The following is a 20972-nucleotide window of genomic DNA, read 5'->3' as shown; positions in this document are numbered from 1 at the left end:
AAAATAAGCACACATTAAAATCATTTTCATGGCTGCATAGAGAAGCTGTCACATTCAGAAAACATTCAAAGTGCAATTACATGCACAACACCAGATGTTAACATTAGTTCATCTCCATGTGTGTTTAAAAGGAGATGGAAATTATTTTTTGAAGAAAGGGCTATTTTCACTTCAGATTTTGGGACACCCTATACATACACCCATATTATATGTAAGAAAAAAACTTGCAGAATATTATTACTTTAAGAACTGCATTTCCTGTGGGGGTTTAAAGGGAAGTGCTGGTGTTATAGAGCAGTGGAATACATGCTTTTGGAAAAAAGAAAAAAAAAAACTACAGGAATGTGATTTGCACAGAGTAATGTAATTGAACTTTCCATACATTTACATGACATTTGCACAACTCTAAATTGGACTTATTTTCACAAAAAGTATTTTTAAAATGTTTGGAGTCACTTACCTTTATGTAAATCATAATGCACTGATGCATTTATATCAGGTCAAAGCTGAAACTTATGAGAAGTTAATTAATTACTCAACATCCGCATAGTCCAACCTAATTTAAAAAAGTAATATATTTTTTTATCATATATGTACTCATAGTGTGGGTAAATTTACATGTAACCTCTGTTAATTAATAATTTCAAAGTTGAACTCCAATTTTAATAAGGATAACACCTCAATGAAAAGTATGGAGTTTTGAAGCCCTCAAGGTCTCCCCAGGGAGCCTTAAGTTATTAAATATGAGTGTAACCTTTACCCACTTGTATTCTCTCTCTCTCCCTCTCTCTCCCTAAAGCAATTTATTTTAAATGGATTTTTAGAGAATGCAAGAGAGAGAGAGAGAGAGAGAGAGATCCTGCGTTGTGTACTTAATTGTTTTAGGTTACAGCGATAGCCTATTGGACTGAATTTATAGTGCATAGCCAGGCCAACATATATTATATTTGCATCCATCGTAAAGATTACCAAATAAGCCATTCAAAAGTTTTTGTGTATAAGAATTATCGAACACTGAAAATATATAGATTTTTTTCTTTGAAAGTGTCTTGTAGGGTGTTTAAAACCTTCTGTGGAACAAAATGATAAGATGCAGTTTATTCATTTATTTTGCACTGCTAAGATTTTTTAAACTCATAATCTATGGATTGGTTATCTACAGATCCAGAGTCTCTAATTTCATCCTGAACCCAGGTTTAGCATTTTTACCATTACTGATTTTTTTCAGGTTCCCTACTTTTTCTTACCCCATAAAAACATGCTATTATGAAGAACGTCAATTAGAAATCACCTCTAAGCAAGTGAATGTGTGTTGATTTACTGCAAAAAAAAAAAAATAAATCCTTTAATTGTGTTAACCTTTCCTTTGAGATTAGTTGATGCTTATTCCTGTATGTTTATTGTTTTAGTCATTTTTGTCCTACAGTACAGTATGTGCTGGTTTTTGTGGTTATACTGTATAATTTATATAAAAAAAAATATCTACTTATGTAATACTGGTTTGCCATGCATGCTAAACTGTTATTATTATTATTATTATTATTATTATTATTATTATTATTATTATTATTATCATTACATATCCAGTATGTGAATGAAACGGCAATAAACTTGATCAATTTGATTGGTTTGATCTGGCATTAAATGAATGAAAAGACTATATATATATATATATATATATATATATATATATATATATATATATATATATATATATTTATCTATCTATATATCTATATCTATATCTATATATATATATATATATCTATATATATATATGCTCAGTGCATCTCTTATTTGTATGTGCTTGGAAGTCATTCTATATTTATTCATCAAATAAATATAAAATAATATCTGCATGCCTCCTCTACTGTAAGGCTGTATGTCAGTTATATTAACCACATAAAAAATAATTTCTTTTAACCTTTTATTCAGTCCTGTGCCAAAACTTTTGGACAGCTATTAAGTGATGAAATAAAATCAGAATTAGATTTCGGCTATCAAGTGCCTCCAATGACTGAGCATACTACCAAATATACTGAAAGGGCTGGAGGAAGAAAAAAAAAATGATGCACTGTGCCTAAAATGAGATTCTGATGCAAGATGTCTAATGTTGCGTGCTCAGTTGCTCACTGGAGGAGAAAGAGCTTTATCTAGAGCGCAGAGAGGAAACTGTAATGGATGTGCTTTAGTAAAGGTTACTGTTCCTTCACCAAGCATGCTTGAGCAGCTCCATCACCCTCCTGTGCAAAAAAATCAAGGAAATGTTACATCTGAATAAGCTGCTCATGGTTTTATATTAATGACTCTGAACGCGAATTCGAATGTATGCTTCGAACAGGTGGAAAAGGGAAGAGAAGTAATTAAGTTACAAACTTTGTCACAGGAGATCAAGTGCTTAAATGTAGAGACTGGCCAAGCTGAAAAAAGGGCACTTATCAAATCTTGAAAAAGAAGGAAAACTTAAAATGTGTACACCCCACTACACTACAAAATGAATCAAACTTACTCATTATGTCCTGAAAGACACATCCTTACCTACTTAAGATTCAGATAGGCGACTGTGGAAAGCTTTCAGGAGAGGCAGGAGCAGCCATTTTAAGGGGGAAGTCATAATGGCACACCGGCACCATTGAGAAGATCCAGGGGTGATTAATGAAAACTAATTTTTCATGACAATTAAAATGATTAAAGCCGGAGGGCCTTTTTTCACCATTGCTGCGGATTGCTCGAGGAACAAGGCGGTAACAAAGCCGAGAAGCAAAATTGCATTAGTAGTGGAGGAGAACTGTATTAAAATGCAAATGTACAGCTGTTAATAGTTCTTCAAAAACCAATAATCCCCCACAGTCAGTCATGTGTCAGAATGGTTAATGGAAAAACATCCCAGAGGCATGCAGGCTCTTTTTTTTTTCCATTCTCCTTTTGATTAAAACAGAAATTCTGTGTTAAAAGTAGGGGCGTCAAGTCGGGGTAGGATTGGCAGCGATGCTTCAACATTGGGTCAAGGCACCAAAACCTGTTGTTGACAAAGGCACTCATTTTTGAGCCCTCTCTCTTCTTTTTTTTTTTTGCATTCCAAGATAGACATGCAGAGCTAACAAGGCTAAGGCTACTGCAAAATTCTAGGCTAGTAGCAATAAAGGCTTTTATTATGCTCGGGTTTAGCAGGTAATATTTATTGAGTAATGTAATGTACTGTACTGTATATCATATCCAGCTTCATGAATAAAGAAGGAACAGGCACGGGCGAGGGAAGTGTCAGGCAGTGACGCAAATTGAATAAATATTCGACTTGCTCAGTCTGTCACTTAATTACGATTCTGCTGCAGGCTATGTTTCAAAGATCGAAATGTTCTGACCCACCAGAGGGGAGAAATGTGCTTTACTCCGACGTATTCACAGGAGGGGGGCTGTTGATGGACCGAGCGAATGTATTAAATGCATTATCATTTTGTTTTTATTATTATTTTCAGCCTTTTTTTATTATTATTATTATTATTCTTATATACTTTTTTTGTGAAGTTCTCAGCAATGATTTATATTCATGGCCGTATATAATGAGGTTTGATGGTACTGATGATTTTATTCCTAAGCAATCACAGTTTATGAAAGAGCTTAAAAGCCTACGCATGCTTAACCGATTTGCATATACTGTACCAGGCAGGATAAAACAATTTGTGAATATTGATAGCAATTGATAAACTGTTAAGGCTTTTTTTTTTTTTTTTTTGACTATTGTACCATTTATGTAATAGACTGTATAGCATGTGATGCTTAAGTACAGTACGGTTTACTCTTAATGTACTGTGTATCATATTTGTTGCATAATTGTACAAATTTATAAATTCTTTAACCTAATTAAAATAAAAGTGAGGAACTGAAATGAGAAATACTGTAAGCAAAACCTGGCATCCTTTTTAATTACTGATAAGTCGCGAGCCAGCTATGCGCTGTTCATGTCTCCCACTGGATGCTCTAATCACTTTAAAGGGGACTGCTGATATTAAGCGGCAAGTTTGAGGACATCTGAGCTCTCTGAAGAGACACTATTAGGCCTCTGCACTCAGACTTTTGCAATACCATTTTAAGAAAACTGTTCTCGTTTATACAACTAATTAAACGCGTTCAATACAACATTCTGTGAATCGACTCTTGCACGGATACATTCGAAGCCATCTCTTTATTTACTTTGCCATTAAAATCCTATGTGACTTTTAAAAAAAAAATCAACTGATAAAACTTTCAGTGTTTTATTCGTATATATGTACACATTTCCACCCCTCAGTTTGCCCTGAAAGTAACCATGATCATACAGATGGTAAGTACTTATATATTTTTAGACAGCTTTTACAGCCGCTGTACAAGAGCATGAAATTTACATCTACATCAGCAACATCATTTTTCTTAGTCCAAGAAACCGGGAACAGATATGGGATGTGGCATTGAGAGAAATGGGAGAGGGAAAAGGATGAAGGGAGGAGGAACGCCAGATAGTAGATGAGAGCATATACAGAAGTGGCTCCATCGTGTGACTATGTACAATACAAACCATTCATACAAATTAAGCTCTAAGATATAGAATTCAATACATTACTGTGTATTAGAATGGCAATGAGTGAGCTGTCCAACCATGGCTGGATCATATTGACACTACAGGAGACAGTGTGGGCTGTATCATTCAAGAGTATTACAGTAATAGGACAAAGGCTGAGGAACAACTGTTGGTAATTAGGCTCTCACGTTTCTGCATCTTTTATTGTCACATAAAAAAAAAAAAACATGCCCAGAGTCGAGGCATCTCCAACGAAAGTCATGGTTTTGTCCATAAGCATACCAACAGATCTTGGGGTCATTGTTTGATTATCAAAGTTCGTGGATTCTTGTGGATGAGGGGAAGTTTTTTTTTTTTTTTTTTTTTTATGATTCTGTATAAAGAATTCACTTTAAATTTCTCTTCCGCACATCAGTTCTTGTGAACTTTTGTTAAAATATACCGGCTTAACGTCCACATGTTGTTGAGGGATATAAGAAAAAAATAAATTATATTTAGGATAGTAAATAAATGAACATTTGTAATATATAGAAATAAAATTAAACGTGGGATGAAAATAACATTTCATTTAAAAAATGTATCAATATATAATCAAACAAACAAGTAAATATACAGCTGGCAAATGTCAACTGGCAGAATTTTCTGCCCCTACGACTGCAATCAGACATTAATAAAAGCAACTAAAACAATAACAATAACAATAAGCTAATATAAATTAAGAACCGGACTGACACTTTAAACCATCCATCAGAATTACATCTTTGTTTGTAAGTATGTGTTCCAGAAAAAAAATAAATAATAATAATAAAATTTTATTAAATTAAATCCATCTGAAATATTGAATTAGTTCTGGGTCACATGTTTGGAAGGTACTAGAAACAAATATTTGTTGTGGTTGGGGAGAGAGAGAGTCCACATTGCCTGTGTTGTCCTTCGCATCAGTGGCATCCATCAGCCTGAGGGAAAGTAGGGAGTGTCGCTGTGGTAATTATAGTCTGGGCAGACTTTCTGCACCAGCTTGTAGTCGGTGCTGTAGAAGGAGATGTAGATGCAGATGACTTTGAAGGGCTTTGAGCAGAGCCAGGAGACATGGCTCTGCGTCTGTTCCTGGAAGCACGTCTTGGACGGGTCATAGTTGCACAGCGTGTTCTTGGAGCCCTTCTCAACTTTCTCGTACTCGATGCGGCAGTTGAAGGACTTGGAGTCCTTGGCGTCGATGACTGACTGCTGCGCTGTTACATCGAACTCCACGATCTTGGTCGGTGGCACAAGACTGACGGATACGTTGCCCTGGCCTGTTGAGTTGTGGCGGAAATAAACGCTGAAGGTACCGTTGCCATGGTCAACAATTTTGCCGGTGATGAGAAGGTTGAGCTTGACTGTCTTGATGTTAGAGTGGAAGTCTCCCCAGCCAAACATCTTTTTGAATTTACCTGTCTTGACAATGGGCCGCCGTTTGGCCCTGGGCCTCGAGTCCTGGAGCTCGGTGGCGTTCCTCAGCCAGTCCCATAAGTCCCATTCTGAATAGGGCTCTGGCGTGTCATAGCGAAGATCCAGGGCCGTGGTGTTCTCCTTCCCATTCAAAGTCTGTGACAGCAAGCGACTGATGGACAAGTCCTTGGTGCTTTCTGTCCATATGTGCTTTAATGTTGATTTGGGGCTCCCTGACTTAAGTAGCTCCGTCTTTCCCGGGATGGAACCATGAACACTTGAAACCTATGATGAAAGCAAAAACAACAACAGAAGAAAAAAAACAGATATTAGTGACTGAGCTGACTAAACTTTAATATTATACAACTCTGCATTCAAGTCAGCATTAAATGCCAGAAAAAAGTTGCGAATATATTAATCTTTAGGTCCGATTGCAATTCTTACTCAAGCATTGAGACCTTCCACCAAAAAACATAGAAGAAATGGATTTAGGGGAAAAAAAGTGAGAATCGATGGTTGCTGCAAACTTCAGTTTCAGAGAGTACGAGCTGGCAGGAAATCTAAAGCAGATCTAAAGTTGGAGCAGCACTGTTCTACACTTTCTCCTTCTTCTCCTCCTTCTCCTCATCATCATCATCATTATTAGCACCAAACCACCCTTCCTTCTCTACTGCTATGCAATGCTGTGGATATCCAGCAGCCTGGTCTGATAATGTTGGCACCCATTCAGTGAGTAAAGAGCAGACTATTAACCAGCAAGTGCTCCTTGAATTGATGATTGATGAGCCCCTGCATTCTCTCCATTTAGTGGCAGTGAGTGGAATTAGGTTCATATGGAGCATGGTGGAGTGCTGTGACATTGATTGCCTGATTTCTACTGTAAGACCTGACAGCAGATCTGTCTTTCCAAGCTTTTTACATCTTGTGCGCTGACCCCCCCATTCTCCGCTCCAGGATCAATAGTTAGAAAATAAGGTTTTAGAATTGCCTCTCAGCATGTGTCTGCATTAAGGGCAGGACAACCTAGTTATAAGCATTGCATTATGTGGACCACTGTAGCTCACCTAAGAAAACTAGAGACAATTAATTTCATTTCCCTAAAGCTGTTTTGACTTGCAAATTTCAAATTAATGACTTTTAAAAAGATAAAAAAAAAGTTGTAAAAGGGGCGTTCACATTTAACCGGGATTCAATAAAGAGTCTTGTGAATGAAGGCGTAAAACCGATTTACATTTAACACAGTCTGGTAATTAAATGTATGTTTTTAGTATGAAAAACAAGAGTATTAAATGATGATCGCGACCGGAGCCAACTGCAGTTTTTCCTGTGAACTTTCTGCAAGATCTCAGAAAATCGACAGACAAGTTGTCGCCAAACTTGCGGAAGAGACGCATCTGTCTGTATGAACTGTACACACAATCAACACCATTTGCACATTACAGGAACTGGGCTGGGAGTTATTGCTACATCCCCATACAGTCCTGATCGCACTCCTATCTGTTTCCACATGTTTGTAGCTTTATTTTTTTCAAGATTTAACGGAGTTCCTGGGAGGCCAGTATTTCAAATATGAAGCAGACAGTCTGATCATGGATTAGAACTTCCAAATAATATATATATATATATATTCCAAAAAAAGTTGTGAAGCTCAATTACTTTTCAGATTATTCTTCATTTCACCAAAAATAATGGATAAGTCAGGCCTTGCCCAGCGTTAAAACATTCTAATGGTGTGTGTTTTATTGCCAGAAAGTGCATGCTTGGGAAGGATGATTAAAGACTCGAATCAATTATTTATGGCTAATAACTAGAGGGAAAATACGCATTCACCGACTGAGCAACTTTGAAAGATCAATTTTGCGTACAGTTCACTACAGATCACATTGATGAATGAACCTTTACAGAGACAGAGCACTGTGCGCACCAGAGCCTACTTTATTATAAATGTCAAAAGAGCAGAAATGTGTAGAATGAGTCTACATTTTTGGCACTTTATTTTCTGCACCATTGTCACCCATATCTCTCTAATTAAAAAAAGATAGCTGGGGAAAAAAAAAAGGTTCATGGTAATAATGATTGTTTAATGGCCTTATTGATCCAGCGAACATGCTTAGGGGATGTGTTGCAGCTACATTACTGTCCAAATATCACAGCAATAGAAGATGATCATTTATCAAAAAGTCATTTTTTAAACTACATCCGTCAAAAAAAAAAAAAGAAAGACTCTACTTTTTATCATTAACTTGCCGCAGTCTGCGATGTCACACATGAACACATTAGGGGTGAATGTAATTAGACATACATCATTATATAATATATACTGTATATATTAGATGTGTTTAAAAATGAATAATAAATTTTAAATAAAAAAAAATAAATACGTTTTGATAAACTGATTACACATACCAGCTCAGAACTACACAACTACATTATAAAATGTTTATATTCACATTAAAAATATACTATCAAATTGCCAAATCATACAGCTCAATCAGTTAGTTTTTAATAATCTTGGAAATTATTTAGTCAATAGACCAAGAAGTTCTCGAGAAATTGTGCCTCTTGCCACGGAAAACAAAAGCTTTACTTTACTGGACAAAATAACAATAAAAACTGTTCAATATAAATCCATAGTGTGTATTCTTGATTATTTGCTAGTCAGTTTTTAAAAGTGAAGATAGTCTTGGTAGATACAACAAGCCACGGTTTACAACAAGATCTTGTGAGCAACCATACTGCTTGTTATACTTTATTGATCAATTTCATTTTCATATAATATTTTTTTCAAATTTCTGTCTCTGTGGTCGTTTAAATATTCCATTTTAAATTTAGCTTTAATATAGTCATATATATATATATATATATATATATATATATATATATATATATATATATAGACTATATTAAATTATATATATATATATATAATTATTATTATTATTATTATTATTATCACACCACCTGTAATTAAATATGGAATAAATATATATTAACCTATTTATGAAAAACAGGTAATAACTTTTAAGGATTAATACATCAATACCGATGAACAGGGGGAGAAGATGTGTTATTTACTGTTTAATAGGAATGAATCTGCCAAAATATACACATTACAGCTATAATAATTAATTCATTATCAGGATCTATTTGTTATGAGACAATAATTAACACTTTGGGTTAAGAGCAATCGCGTGTTCATTTAAATGAAATAAAAAAAAAGACATCACTGGGATTTTAAAATACAAAACAGATGGTGTGGGAACAAGATATTAATAGATATTGCGTTTTAATTTAATTATTTTTCTAAAAAGCATAAATAGATTGGTGTCTGTTTCATAGAATTAAGTCCATCCATCTGTCCATCCATCCATCCATCCATCCATCTGTCCATCCATTCGTCTAAGTCACTACATAATGGTTGGTCTCAGTGGACCCTTGCTGTAAGAGAAAGCTACTCTGCTAAAAATTCTAACCTCTGGTAACCAACAGGTGCACGTACACACTTACACACCCATTCATGCACTGCGGGCAATTTGGAAACAATAATAAACCAACGTTTCATATCTTTTGGACTGTGAGAGGAAACCGGAACACCAGAAGGAAACCTACTGGCAAGTTTCCACACAGAAGGCAGGATTCCAGCCCCGACCCTGGAGGTGTGAAGTGACAGGGCTAAACACTAAGTCAGTTAAATGAACTAAACTGAGTAAGTGTGTGAATAATATTTATCACCTGAGTAAAATATTGCATTAGTTCTTGGAAAACCATAACTTGGTCTTGGTCTTGGCCTCAGACTCTTGGACTCTACTGTATATTAAAGCAAGCTTCCCTGTGTCCAAATGGCTGCTTGTGCCGACTGGGCAAGACGCCAATGGGTCTGATGGAGCTTCATTCTACCAGCTGCAGTGTTCACCTGAGGGGACAGGGCATCTGGTAAACATGGGTATGGGAGACCGCTGGCACTGACAGGCAGCCAGATGCAAACAGCTGGACTCCCTGGGGCACTGCATGTTGCCAGGTCAGCAAGAGCAGAATGTGGATACCTCTAAGGTTTCTTAATGACTCATGCACCAGTTGTAAAACTTTTCCTTTTTTGCTTCCAGAAATTAATTTGGCAAAAACAATTATGTGCGCAGCTCTCATTCCCGACAGTATAGTGAGATTTTATAAAAAATATTGGTAACACCTTTTAAGAAGGCTTTAACTATAATGATTTATTAATGCATCATTAACATGTTTTAATATGTTTGAAAAGTTTTGTAAAAAAAATCCTTCTAAAACAGCTTTATCTACAACATTATTACGTTTATAACCTGTAAAGAGGTACTGTTTGAATATTAATGTTCATAATGCATTTATAGATTGCATTCTGTATTAAGTTTATAACAAATTCTTTCCCCACTACCAAACATCTGCCCTGGTTTATAAATGCCCTGGTTTTATTAAGTGCTAAAAAATAGTTATGATAAAATGTACAATGCATATTTATTTATGCATAATATAAAAAATATATTTTATTGCAGCATCTTCTATGCATTTTAAACAGTTTAAATATACTTAACATATCACAAATTGGAAAGAAAGTAAGGGTGCATCATCTATCATTCTTATCAGTAAAGTGAGACGTTTCTTAAAACTGATAATGAAACCCACAACATTTACAACAGTACATTTTAAAGTGGGACTCTAATACAACTTCTACTAGCAACTTTGAGTAACCCTGACTCAGAAGAACAATACAAATATTGACAAGATAATCGTTACCAATATAATATACATTTTTAACTGAATATAGATTTAGAAGTATGATGTTAAATAACAAAACCAAAGGCTTGGGGTCATAAATAATGTCAATTTAAGTTTGTGCACCTAAAAAAGTTTGACCATCCCTGTCATAATTTATAATTAAGTAAGAAAAAAAATTACTACAAAGAATAAGGCAGTGCATTACATAATGGAAACATATATATATATTTTTAATGTTGTTCAATCTAAAGTACCAATTCAGTTCAATCTTACATTAATCACTAAATTGAAGTATTCCATGGTGCAATAATTACTATTTGCAAAAACACGTTTTAATATACCACGTAACACCGGGATTTAAAATATTATCAGATTTAAGAAGGGATTTAATACTCCTAAAATGATTGTTTACGTAATGCTAGTATTAGTGTGTCGTTAAAGAAGTGTACACTTTGACGTGTCCAGCACTTTATGTTTAATCAGAAATTAAACGATACTAGCACTGCATTGAAGCGGAGCATGATTCCTGTAATAATTAAAGTTACTGAATTAAATAGAATAATTACAGAAGCTAATTGTGAAAACACAATCACGAAACTGCTACGCATTTGTGTTTCTATCTAAGTGCTAATTTGCACTAATTGAGGTATTAATATGCATCAATAAGTAGATTAGAGATCTAGCTGGCATTGAAGCTGCTGTGCTTGTTATTGACTTTATGTCAGCAGCTTTGTTTGGTCATTTAATGCATAATGTTGTTTGCATATTTTTTTTAAGGGCCAAACTTAAAAAAAATAAAGAAAGATATTTTGATGTAAAAAGAGGGTATTTAAAGCTACTGTATTGAACAAATCTGGTGATTCTATTCACGATACAGTATATTTTAAATGCATGCTTCCTATTATATATTCAACAAGGCAAGAATGTGAAATAAAGAAAAGATCAAAGGTCTGCTAATAATAGGAATATTGGGAATTGAGAATAATGGGCATAGAAATGAGAACACGCTGACTCCTATGGTGCTGTGTAACCTTGAATGTGCTGACATTTATTCATCTTTACACACAAGAAAGCTGGAATACACAGCACAGTTCAGACACAGCATCTGTATCTAAAGAAACTCAAGTACCCGTGTCCATTTTTGCATTTGAACTTAAGAAGAGGAGATAAAACATCCCAAAAAAATTAAAGGAAAGAAGAAAAAAACTCCCTATGCTGCTGTTAGCCTGAGATACTGAAAAATAAAAAGGGAAAGGCAAAAATGAAGATGGATTCTGGTAGATCCTCTGCTGCTAACAAAGCATTGCCTCCAGTGTGTGTCGGTTAGCGGGAGTGCAATGGCGTGGAGCAGTGGCCAATTAACACTGAAGCTCTGAGCTTTGGGATGCAAGGGGCCCAATGGAGAAGCTGGACAGCTGCTAAGCAGCGCTGTAATATCATGCCGTGTCTATGCAGTAGAACTGACTAATGGCCTTGCAAGGAGGCTGTTAGACGCACCATTAAAGCAGACTCTTTGGTCCGGCGGTATGTGTGTGTGTGTGTGTGTGTTGGGGTACAAAAATGACCACAGGACTTTCTGCTCTGCGACAAAATATAGATGGGGAAAAATGTGCCCATAAATGTAAATCCTTCACTTCGAGTCAGACCACTAATGAATCTTTTTTAATGTGTAACATTATGGAACACCTTTTCAGCTTTTTTTTTTTTTTTTTACAGCTCGAGCTTTCATCCTGCGCATATAAAATAAGGGCTAATTCTTTTCTTTCTTTTTTCTTTTTTTTACCCCCTATAATCCTCATTGTTATTGGGTACTTCAGTGTTCAGGAAATATACTAAGCTCTTTTTTTTTCTTTTTTTTTTAAATTTCCATTTCATCTTCATTCCCTTTATATAAAATGCCCTTTTTCTTTTTTTTTTTTAATCCCCAGGACAAGTACACAATTCCATCATGTCACAGCTTGTAATCAGTTAAATGTGATTTAAAGAATATCTACAGAATAAATGTAACTTGGTATATTGAATTGCTTTTCCCCTACTGAAGTTAGACGCTCAGCTGAGGTATTTCTCTGGGCAGAAATCTCAAGTCTAATCCCTCTTGAGGTGCCATAAATCAAAATGGACTTTACTTTGTCAGCATCGCAGATGGCCCGATCGCCCCAATTAAGAGGCGAGGAGGTGAAAGAGGCGAGCGCATACGCAGCAAGAGAGAGAGAAACAGAGAGAAGGATGGGGGGGGGGGGGGATGAAGGGGAAGAGGGGTACCTGTTCCTGTTCGTCTGTCATATTCGACCCTTTTGCAGATCAGCCGCTCTTCCTCTGAGTCACTCCGGGCTCAAATTAATGATGGCAAACAAAGACTCCTCTCCTCTCAGCTATTTGTAGCTGCCTTTGCTTCACTTCTTACCCTCTGAACTAATCTTCAGCGTCACACTTAATGAGATTTTTGGGATGGAATAATAAACTGGAGCTGTGCTGCTCTTCTTCAAATGAGCTCTTTCTCTTTTATATCCAGACCTGAATCCCTGATGTATCATTACATGCAGCACCAGCTCCGGCTTGTCTTTTGGACTGGTAGCATGAGTTTGTTCTCATTTTCCCATATATACAATATCACCCAAGAAATCCATTTATCATTCGATATCAACCATGCATTGATGGTTTCTTTATCATAAAAAGTTAATTAAAGGCCGGTATAACTACATAGTAGTCTTTTTGATGCCAATGGGTGCTGGGAGGAAAATATCATATCATGGATACTACAGTATATGTACTGAGTAAATGAAACGAGTGAGACACTACCTGTGTCTGGATGTACAGTATGTTTTAAAATTAAATAATTAATAAACAAGAGTGAAAGAAATCATGTAAAGCTGGGAAAAGCTTTCTACAGTATAAAGCCAAGTTTCATAAAGTTTTTCATAAACGCTTATTAATTTCTGTAATTAATGATTGATTGTTTTGTGGCATTTTATCACCTGTAATAACACCACACAGAACTCTAATGTGTATAGTGGATATGAATATATCATTCCTTGTGTACACTGTGCAATATTTATAGTTATATTTAAATATATATTTATGTATATATTGTAAGTTTATTTTTTAATATAAGGTAAATCACATAAAAATAAAAAAATATGCTTTAATAATAATAATAATAATAATAATAGTAATAATAATGCTCTAGAACTTAAAATAAGAAATGAATAATCATATTAACCATTATAAATGTTGCACAACATGGCATTCTAAAGAACAGGAACATCTTTTTTTAATTTAATTTAAATTCTATTTAATTTTATAATATTTATTTATCTTTTACAATATGATTGATTGGAAGAGATTCGATGATCCTCTACGTCTTATTAGACACCGATATTAAAACTCCAACTTTGTATATGAGCTGATAAAATAATTCTTAATAAAAAAAGAATAAACAGTAAGCACATGCATATCTATCTATCTATAGATATGCATTAAATTGAATAACTTTTCCAATAATAAGGAAGATGTTTACAAGAAAATGAAGCAAAATGATATAATTTATAAAGCTTCAGGAATATAAAAATCAGTGGTAGGTATTATGCATCCACAATATGCATTGAATATAATCTGAATAAAAACATACGGTATATCGAAGGAGGAAAAACTATCCTCTAGATAATGTCACTCTTGTTTAGTGGAAGACTCCTGTGTTTTTAGAAGAGGTCCAAAAGTCAGGTGAAGAGCAGAGCTCTCTTTGAGGAAGCTGTGCATTCTGATGCACGCACGGCTCTCCAAATCAAATTAAGCCTGTAATCCAATAAACTGCCATTTCTGCTGCGAGTGACCCCGCAGGACCTCATTTCAAATCCATGACAAGCTTTAATCAATATGATTTAGTAGTCGAGGACACAAATAACTCGGCGGGGGAGAAAAAGAGCGACGGAGTGGCACGTCGAGAATCCGCTTTATAGAAGGCCTGTGGTTTGTTACAGTGCTGCATTGACTTGTGGACATATTGTGACCCCGTCAGTGGAGATATATTAGAAAGAGGTAAGAAAAAAAAAATGAGGGAATGTAGAGATTAAAGGCGATCGTGTAAACCCCTTAAGACACATTTAATTGAACATCAGTGATCGATATGCTCGTGTCCGGTGTGGTAACAGATCTACTCTAAACTCTTTTCAGTTATACACCTGAATGCAAACTGGATTCATTTCCTTCTTCATCACGTTTTGCAAACCTGCAGCCAATATTGACTATATTTGTTTGTGTAAACACAACGTAAACAACCCTCCATATTTGAGCAAGATTTGTATAATTTTTTATTTCCACCTTGCAGTGTTGGATGTGAAATAAATAACAAAATCAGGCCCGTGAGTTCGAGCCCAATGTGATTTCCTGCTCGAGTTTATTCCAGCGGCAGGCGTTTGCGTTTGTGATTGAGGAGTGCGAAAGTGCGTTACAAGCACAAACAGCATTCTTGGAAAGCAGGGAACAATCCTTTTACCCTTTAAAAGAAGATGGAACAAGTGGAAAACACATTAAACGGAGATTTGCAAGGGAAAAGAAAAAAAAAAACACCAAGCATGCTCTAAAAATAATTACGTGAGCTACAAAAGTGCTCATGGACACAATGGTGTGAACACAAATGTCACACAGGGCCTCCTTTCAAAAAACGGGAGAGAAAAAACACACTTAATGAAATTTAGACAGTGAAACCTGAGATGCTCAACCTTATCACTTCCGTCCAATTACACTTTATTAAATTGCTTTCCATTCAAGGCATGCAGCACGTCTAAAGCATTTTTAAACAGACACCTCATGGGGTTTCTGGGGTTCCTGAGGGAGTAGCTTGATGACCAGGATCAAGTCCTAATATACTGAATATGGGATATCTCACTTCATATAGAGACCACACTAAACCACTGTATTGTGTTTCGAAAGATCACAGGATCATATTCATAAAGAACCTTAGCTTAAGCAAGCTCTGAGCCAAATCCTGAAGCATGTAACCTAATGCAATTTCTTGCTGAAAGCCAGTTGTAACACACACACACACACACACACACACACACACACTTGAAGTTTACTGCAGGCCGTATTTATGCTGCTGTTTAAAGAGGGCATGCTAAATTGGCACAATTTGCCAAGGTCTACCAGGACAAGCTCTACTTACTGAAAAGCAGCGGTACAAACAGTACAGCAGCTTCACCAGTCCAAAACAACCGGTAGAATTCTGACTACATCGTTTTTAATGATTTTTTTATTTATTTATTACAATTAACACTTTTAAATATATGCAAACAGCTGAACAATTATGGGTTCTGCCATGCTATTCTGTCCCAAACCTAAATACTCTTTATACTTTTATTATCATACTTTGTACTTCTTTATGCTTTATACCGTCAAACCTAATGAACACCTTTAACTATGATGAAATGTTTCTAGCCTAATGAGAGTAGTCTTCTCCAGGATGACTTCGCCCCCATTCACAAAGCACTAGGGCTCATGGAATTGTTTGAAGAAAATGAAAAAAAAAAAAAAAAAGGATTTCAGTTTGTCATGGACTTGTCAAGGAAAATGAAAGATTTTAGACTGCACTCTCTTCCATCATCATCATCATCATCATCATTAAAACAATCCTTGAGGGAAAATCAGTTGAAAGAAAAAAAAGCACAAAATAATCTAATTGTGCATGTTTTAAAAAAATAAAAAATCTACAACTGAAACATAGAATAATTAATGCTACTTTGGTACATTATAATATTTTTTTAAAATGATGAGTAATTAATGAGGGGAAATACGAAATACTCCACAGTCGATAGAGAATTAATTGTTGATTTTTACAACAAGGTCAAAACAAGATCCTTCTGCATTATAAATAAATATTCTGTCGTGGACAATGTTAAACTATTTTACTAAGTTTTCTTTTTCTAATCTGTGCCTTATAGTAATATTAGTCCAAACCATTTTTAGCGCCTCTTCTTTTTATGTTGTTACAATGCAATTGCAGCAAAAAAGGAAAAATACATTCTGTTAGTCTGCATTTTCTATATACATTATTATTTTATGCCTAAAGGAAAGGTCTTGAAGGCAGTGTTATAGACACATCTGAAAAAAGCTCACATTGTATGGAGTTATACAGGGAAAAAAAATCGGAAAACTCTGCCGGCATTAACCGAAAGAAAGTTAATCATCTGAAAGGGACATTTAAGTCAAGCAGAGTTAAAAATTGAATATTTGAAATAAAGCAACCATGAAGTAATTGATATGTAGGCTCAAAAGTAACTGTACAAGGGCTGCACAATTTGATTAAAAAAATCCCACTGCGATTATTTTGTTATTTTTTATTTATTGCGATTGCAATTTAAACTTTAATTTTAACTATTAAATGTATCCTTTTGTATTAAAAACATATTTAGCTAGCCTAACAGCAAATAATTGGAAAACAATCAGCTTAAAAGAATGTTTGGCCAATATTTACAAACATCAAACAACTTTAAAAATTAACAAACACTTAGATTATTGAAAAACTATGCATAAATCCTAAATTATGCCTATATTGTAATAAATTGCAGTCTTTTGCAATTAAACATTAGCCAGTGTCCATAACTGCATTGGATTTTTATGTGATGAATTGTGCAACACCATTAGATGGAATTAACAAAACAGACCCAGTTGCACTATGGGAATTTTTTTAAAGACTTCAGTTAAAGCTAAAGGTCTATACATTGACCACATCTCCATTTAAAATCAATTCTCGTGGCCTCCAGAAGCAAAGTTACAAAAATGTTGTCACTGTATGAAAATGTATTTTTTAGACCTGCCTGTAAGTATGTGAGAGATTTGTTACCCTCGAAATGCTTCATTTCAGTTTATTCGACTGTACACACAGTAACCCAAACAGTTTGATAAAACCATTCTTCGCTGCGATGCATTTATCTTTCAAACTCATGCCAGATATCTCTGGCTCTGATTTCACAGGAATGACATACGGAGCTGACGCTCCTCCAGGCTACACACAGACCTGTCCCTGTATCTGATGGCCCAGCAGGGGTCAGCGCTTGAAAAACACAGCCTGAAGGGGTTATGAAGTCACACAACAGTGTTTCTCAAGCCATGTGCTCAGATACTATCTCTGCTTTTTCTAGACACACTGGGGTGATGTAGTGTGTTTAATCATTCCACACAGCCTCTTTTGTTCTGCGGCTCTACAGCAGTGGACTCTCTTTGTATAGTAACATAATTAGAAATAGGACTTTGTTTTGTGTGTGTATGTGTCTTTTTTGTTTGTTTGTTTGTTTAAAAATTGAATATTTGCAATTATGTATATGTCAAAAAGTGAATGAACAGCAAATGTGGTACAAAAGCCAAAGTTTAGCTAAATTAATGTCATTTAGAACAAAAAGGAGCCTTCACACCTATTCTACACATTTATTTTTCCTGTGTGTGAGTGTGACATGTTTACTCTCTAATTTCATGCCATGATGAGACAATCTACAAAAAAAAAAAAAAAAAGGATGAAATCAGACAAGATGCTATTTCGACATTGTTTTAATAATTTTAGACCTAACCTAAACTTTTTATTTATTTATTTATTTATTTCTGTGACTTATTACACACTAAGGTATGAGATGACGTGAAGTAAAAGAGAGCAAAATACAGATACTGATCTGAATCTATAAGGTGATCAATAATAAATACAGTACACACACATCATCTATTTTACTAAAAATGCGCTCATAAAGACGTCAGTAGATTTTTGGAAAGGAAGTTAGGCTACGTTCACATTACAAGCCTGAAGTGAATCTTTTTTTTTTTTTCTTTTTGAGCTAATGTGAAACAGAGCGCTATCTGAATGCACAAATCTGATGTTTTCCAGTTCAGATCTGATCCACCTTCGTATACTGACTTGGATGGCATGCATTTCCCATACAAAGTCATGTGACTTGCATGAGAACAGGCAAATTAGAATTGATTTTTGTTTTTTGTGCATGCGCTTGCTGACGTCAGTCAGCACCAGCAGCGAGAGGACGTCATAATAGCACCAACAGTAGCTGATAAAACAGATAAAGTGAGGCATCTGGCTTTCCTCCTTTTTTGGATCTCAACAAATACAGCCAATCCTCCAGAGCCAAATCACATCCACTGTTTAACATGAACGAGTGGTCGCATGAGCTCATGATGTGTTTTAACCCAGATGGCGTGAAAAAAGACGTATCGATGTTCGCACCCGAGCTGTTTTAGAGAACAGACACATCCACGTTAAAGGTCAGCTGAAAGTCACTTAAAAAGTAATTATGAATGTGAACCATCATGACCTACAAATCTGGTCTGACCAGAAAAAAGGATGAATTGTGGCTTGTAATGTGAGCGTAACCATAGATCTGATTTTATATTTTTTCTTTAAACCATTACTGAGCAACAGATTTGTGACAAGACAGAGCATGAGTTTCCCATAATGCATCTGAATGCCTGAGAGACAGCCTACTGAGCTGGAACAGTCTGAGACACATGTGACATTAAAAAACATCGACATTCTGTGTGTGTGTGTGTGTGTGTGTAAATGTTTACACATATGTAGGCAGAGTACATATGGTGTTTTCCTCTTCCACACACACGTAAACAACTTTGCGTGCGGGGTCAGCTACCTGTCTTAATCTGCTGAGGGGAAACCCTGTGGTCCACACACCAACTTCATACACACACAATGTATATACAGTATGTATGTGTACTGTATATATGAAGTGAGAAATAGAAGGTAACCAGAAATATTTTATTCTTAATATCTAAACAACATGTCCATTAAGAAGGTGAGGAAGGCCAAAGTGTGGGATTTAAAGTGACTTCTTTAAATGTATTTGTATACGCATTTTTTTTTTATTTCCTGTTTTTTTTTTTTTTTCAAGTTTAAAATCTATTTCTTGGCATTTAAGGGCAGTGGCAAAAACATGACTGAAAAGCGTACAGTAAACAATATGGACCTGTGCAGTTATTTAAAGTAAAAAAATAAATATTTGCATATTAGAAGATATTAACATCCTCTCAATGAGATAATTAGTGTCGTTAATTGCTGTTAGCATAGGTTAATATATTTTATATTCAAAATGGTACGTTTAATAATTGAATGTTGCAGTTTAAATCAGAATCACAATGCGTGACAAAATAATGGCAACCTGATTTGATCTTTTCATTATTTTTTTTATATTTATGTATTTATTTATTTATTTATTTTCGTTTGTTTGTTTATTGTTAAGAAATGTCATCAAATCATGTAGTCCTAGCTTGTATTCTACAAAAAAAATCTGAAATACTTAATGTAAACTAAACTAGATTTATAAATCTGAATGGGACCGGCAGAAATTCACTAATTTCCATAAACTAACTAATTTAAACTTAACTTACTTAACTAACTAACTTGTCAGATATGTTGGGTATTATTTAATGTACTGAATGGATTTCCATTATAAATATGTAAATAAATAAACCAACAAAAACCAACAAATAATAAATATTGAATGCACAAGTACCAAAATTAAATCGTTTATTTATTGTTAACGGATGTTTTTTTTTTTATTGTTTACTATTTCTTACAGTATACATAACATCTAAATGCACATGTACTGAAATAATCTGTGTTGGCTGGTTTGTTTGTAATTTGTTGGTTGTTTTTCCAAATTCAATATATGAACACATATCTTTTGCCAAACAAATGGATTTACGTTTTTAGCATGTTGGACAATTGATTGATGTTAATTTGTTTGTAAATCTGGACCTTTTTTGCTTTTTTTCTGAATGAAGGATCTGTTAAAGTCTGTATCTGTTGCATTGGGTATTGATTAACTTCATGTCTGTTACATATTAACAAACGATGCCATAATAACTATGGTCTTACAAATCCACATAAACCCTATTCTTCATCAACACTGCATTGCATTCTTATTATAAAACTTTCCCCAGATGCTGCAGAGGTGCTCACAGACCTAACCCACGCTCAGGCTGTTACTTAACACACAATGTATATATTTGTGTCAAGTGTGGATTATAAAACTAATATCACCTCCCCTTTGCCCCCGTGCTCTGATCATGGAGTGTTACTCAGTGAGACACACTGTCTCGTGGCTCTAATGCACCTTCTACACTCTAATAGCACATCAAAGTGCACCCTGCAGTGGCACAAGCACCACTTCCCTTTTCCATCTCACTACTGCCAAAACATCAGAGCTTTCGCTTCCACACTACTAGAATGGAATGA

The 20972-nt window shown here is 35.1% G+C and overlaps 1 protein-coding gene across 1 annotated transcript in view; it reads right to left on the bottom strand.

Moving 5' to 3' along the window:
* Positions 1 to 4876: 4876 nt before the first annotated feature.
* Positions 4877 to 20972, bottom strand: part of nxph1 (neurexophilin 1) — a 36632-nt gene continuing 20536 nt past the window's right edge. Inside the window, exon 2 of the mRNA XM_053489774.1 lies at positions 4877 to 6271. Coding sequence (XP_053345749.1) covers positions 5507 to 6271 — 765 coding nt within the window. The 3' untranslated portion in view covers positions 4877 to 5506. The remainder of the gene's footprint in view (positions 6272 to 20972) is intronic.

This window comes from Clarias gariepinus, chromosome 28, assembly GCF_024256425.1.
Source record: "Clarias gariepinus isolate MV-2021 ecotype Netherlands chromosome 28, CGAR_prim_01v2, whole genome shotgun sequence".
NCBI lineage: Eukaryota > Metazoa > Chordata > Actinopteri > Siluriformes > Clariidae > Clarias > Clarias gariepinus.
Note: the sequence above shows the minus strand (reverse complement) of the source record. Positions and strands in the feature narration are given on the sequence as shown.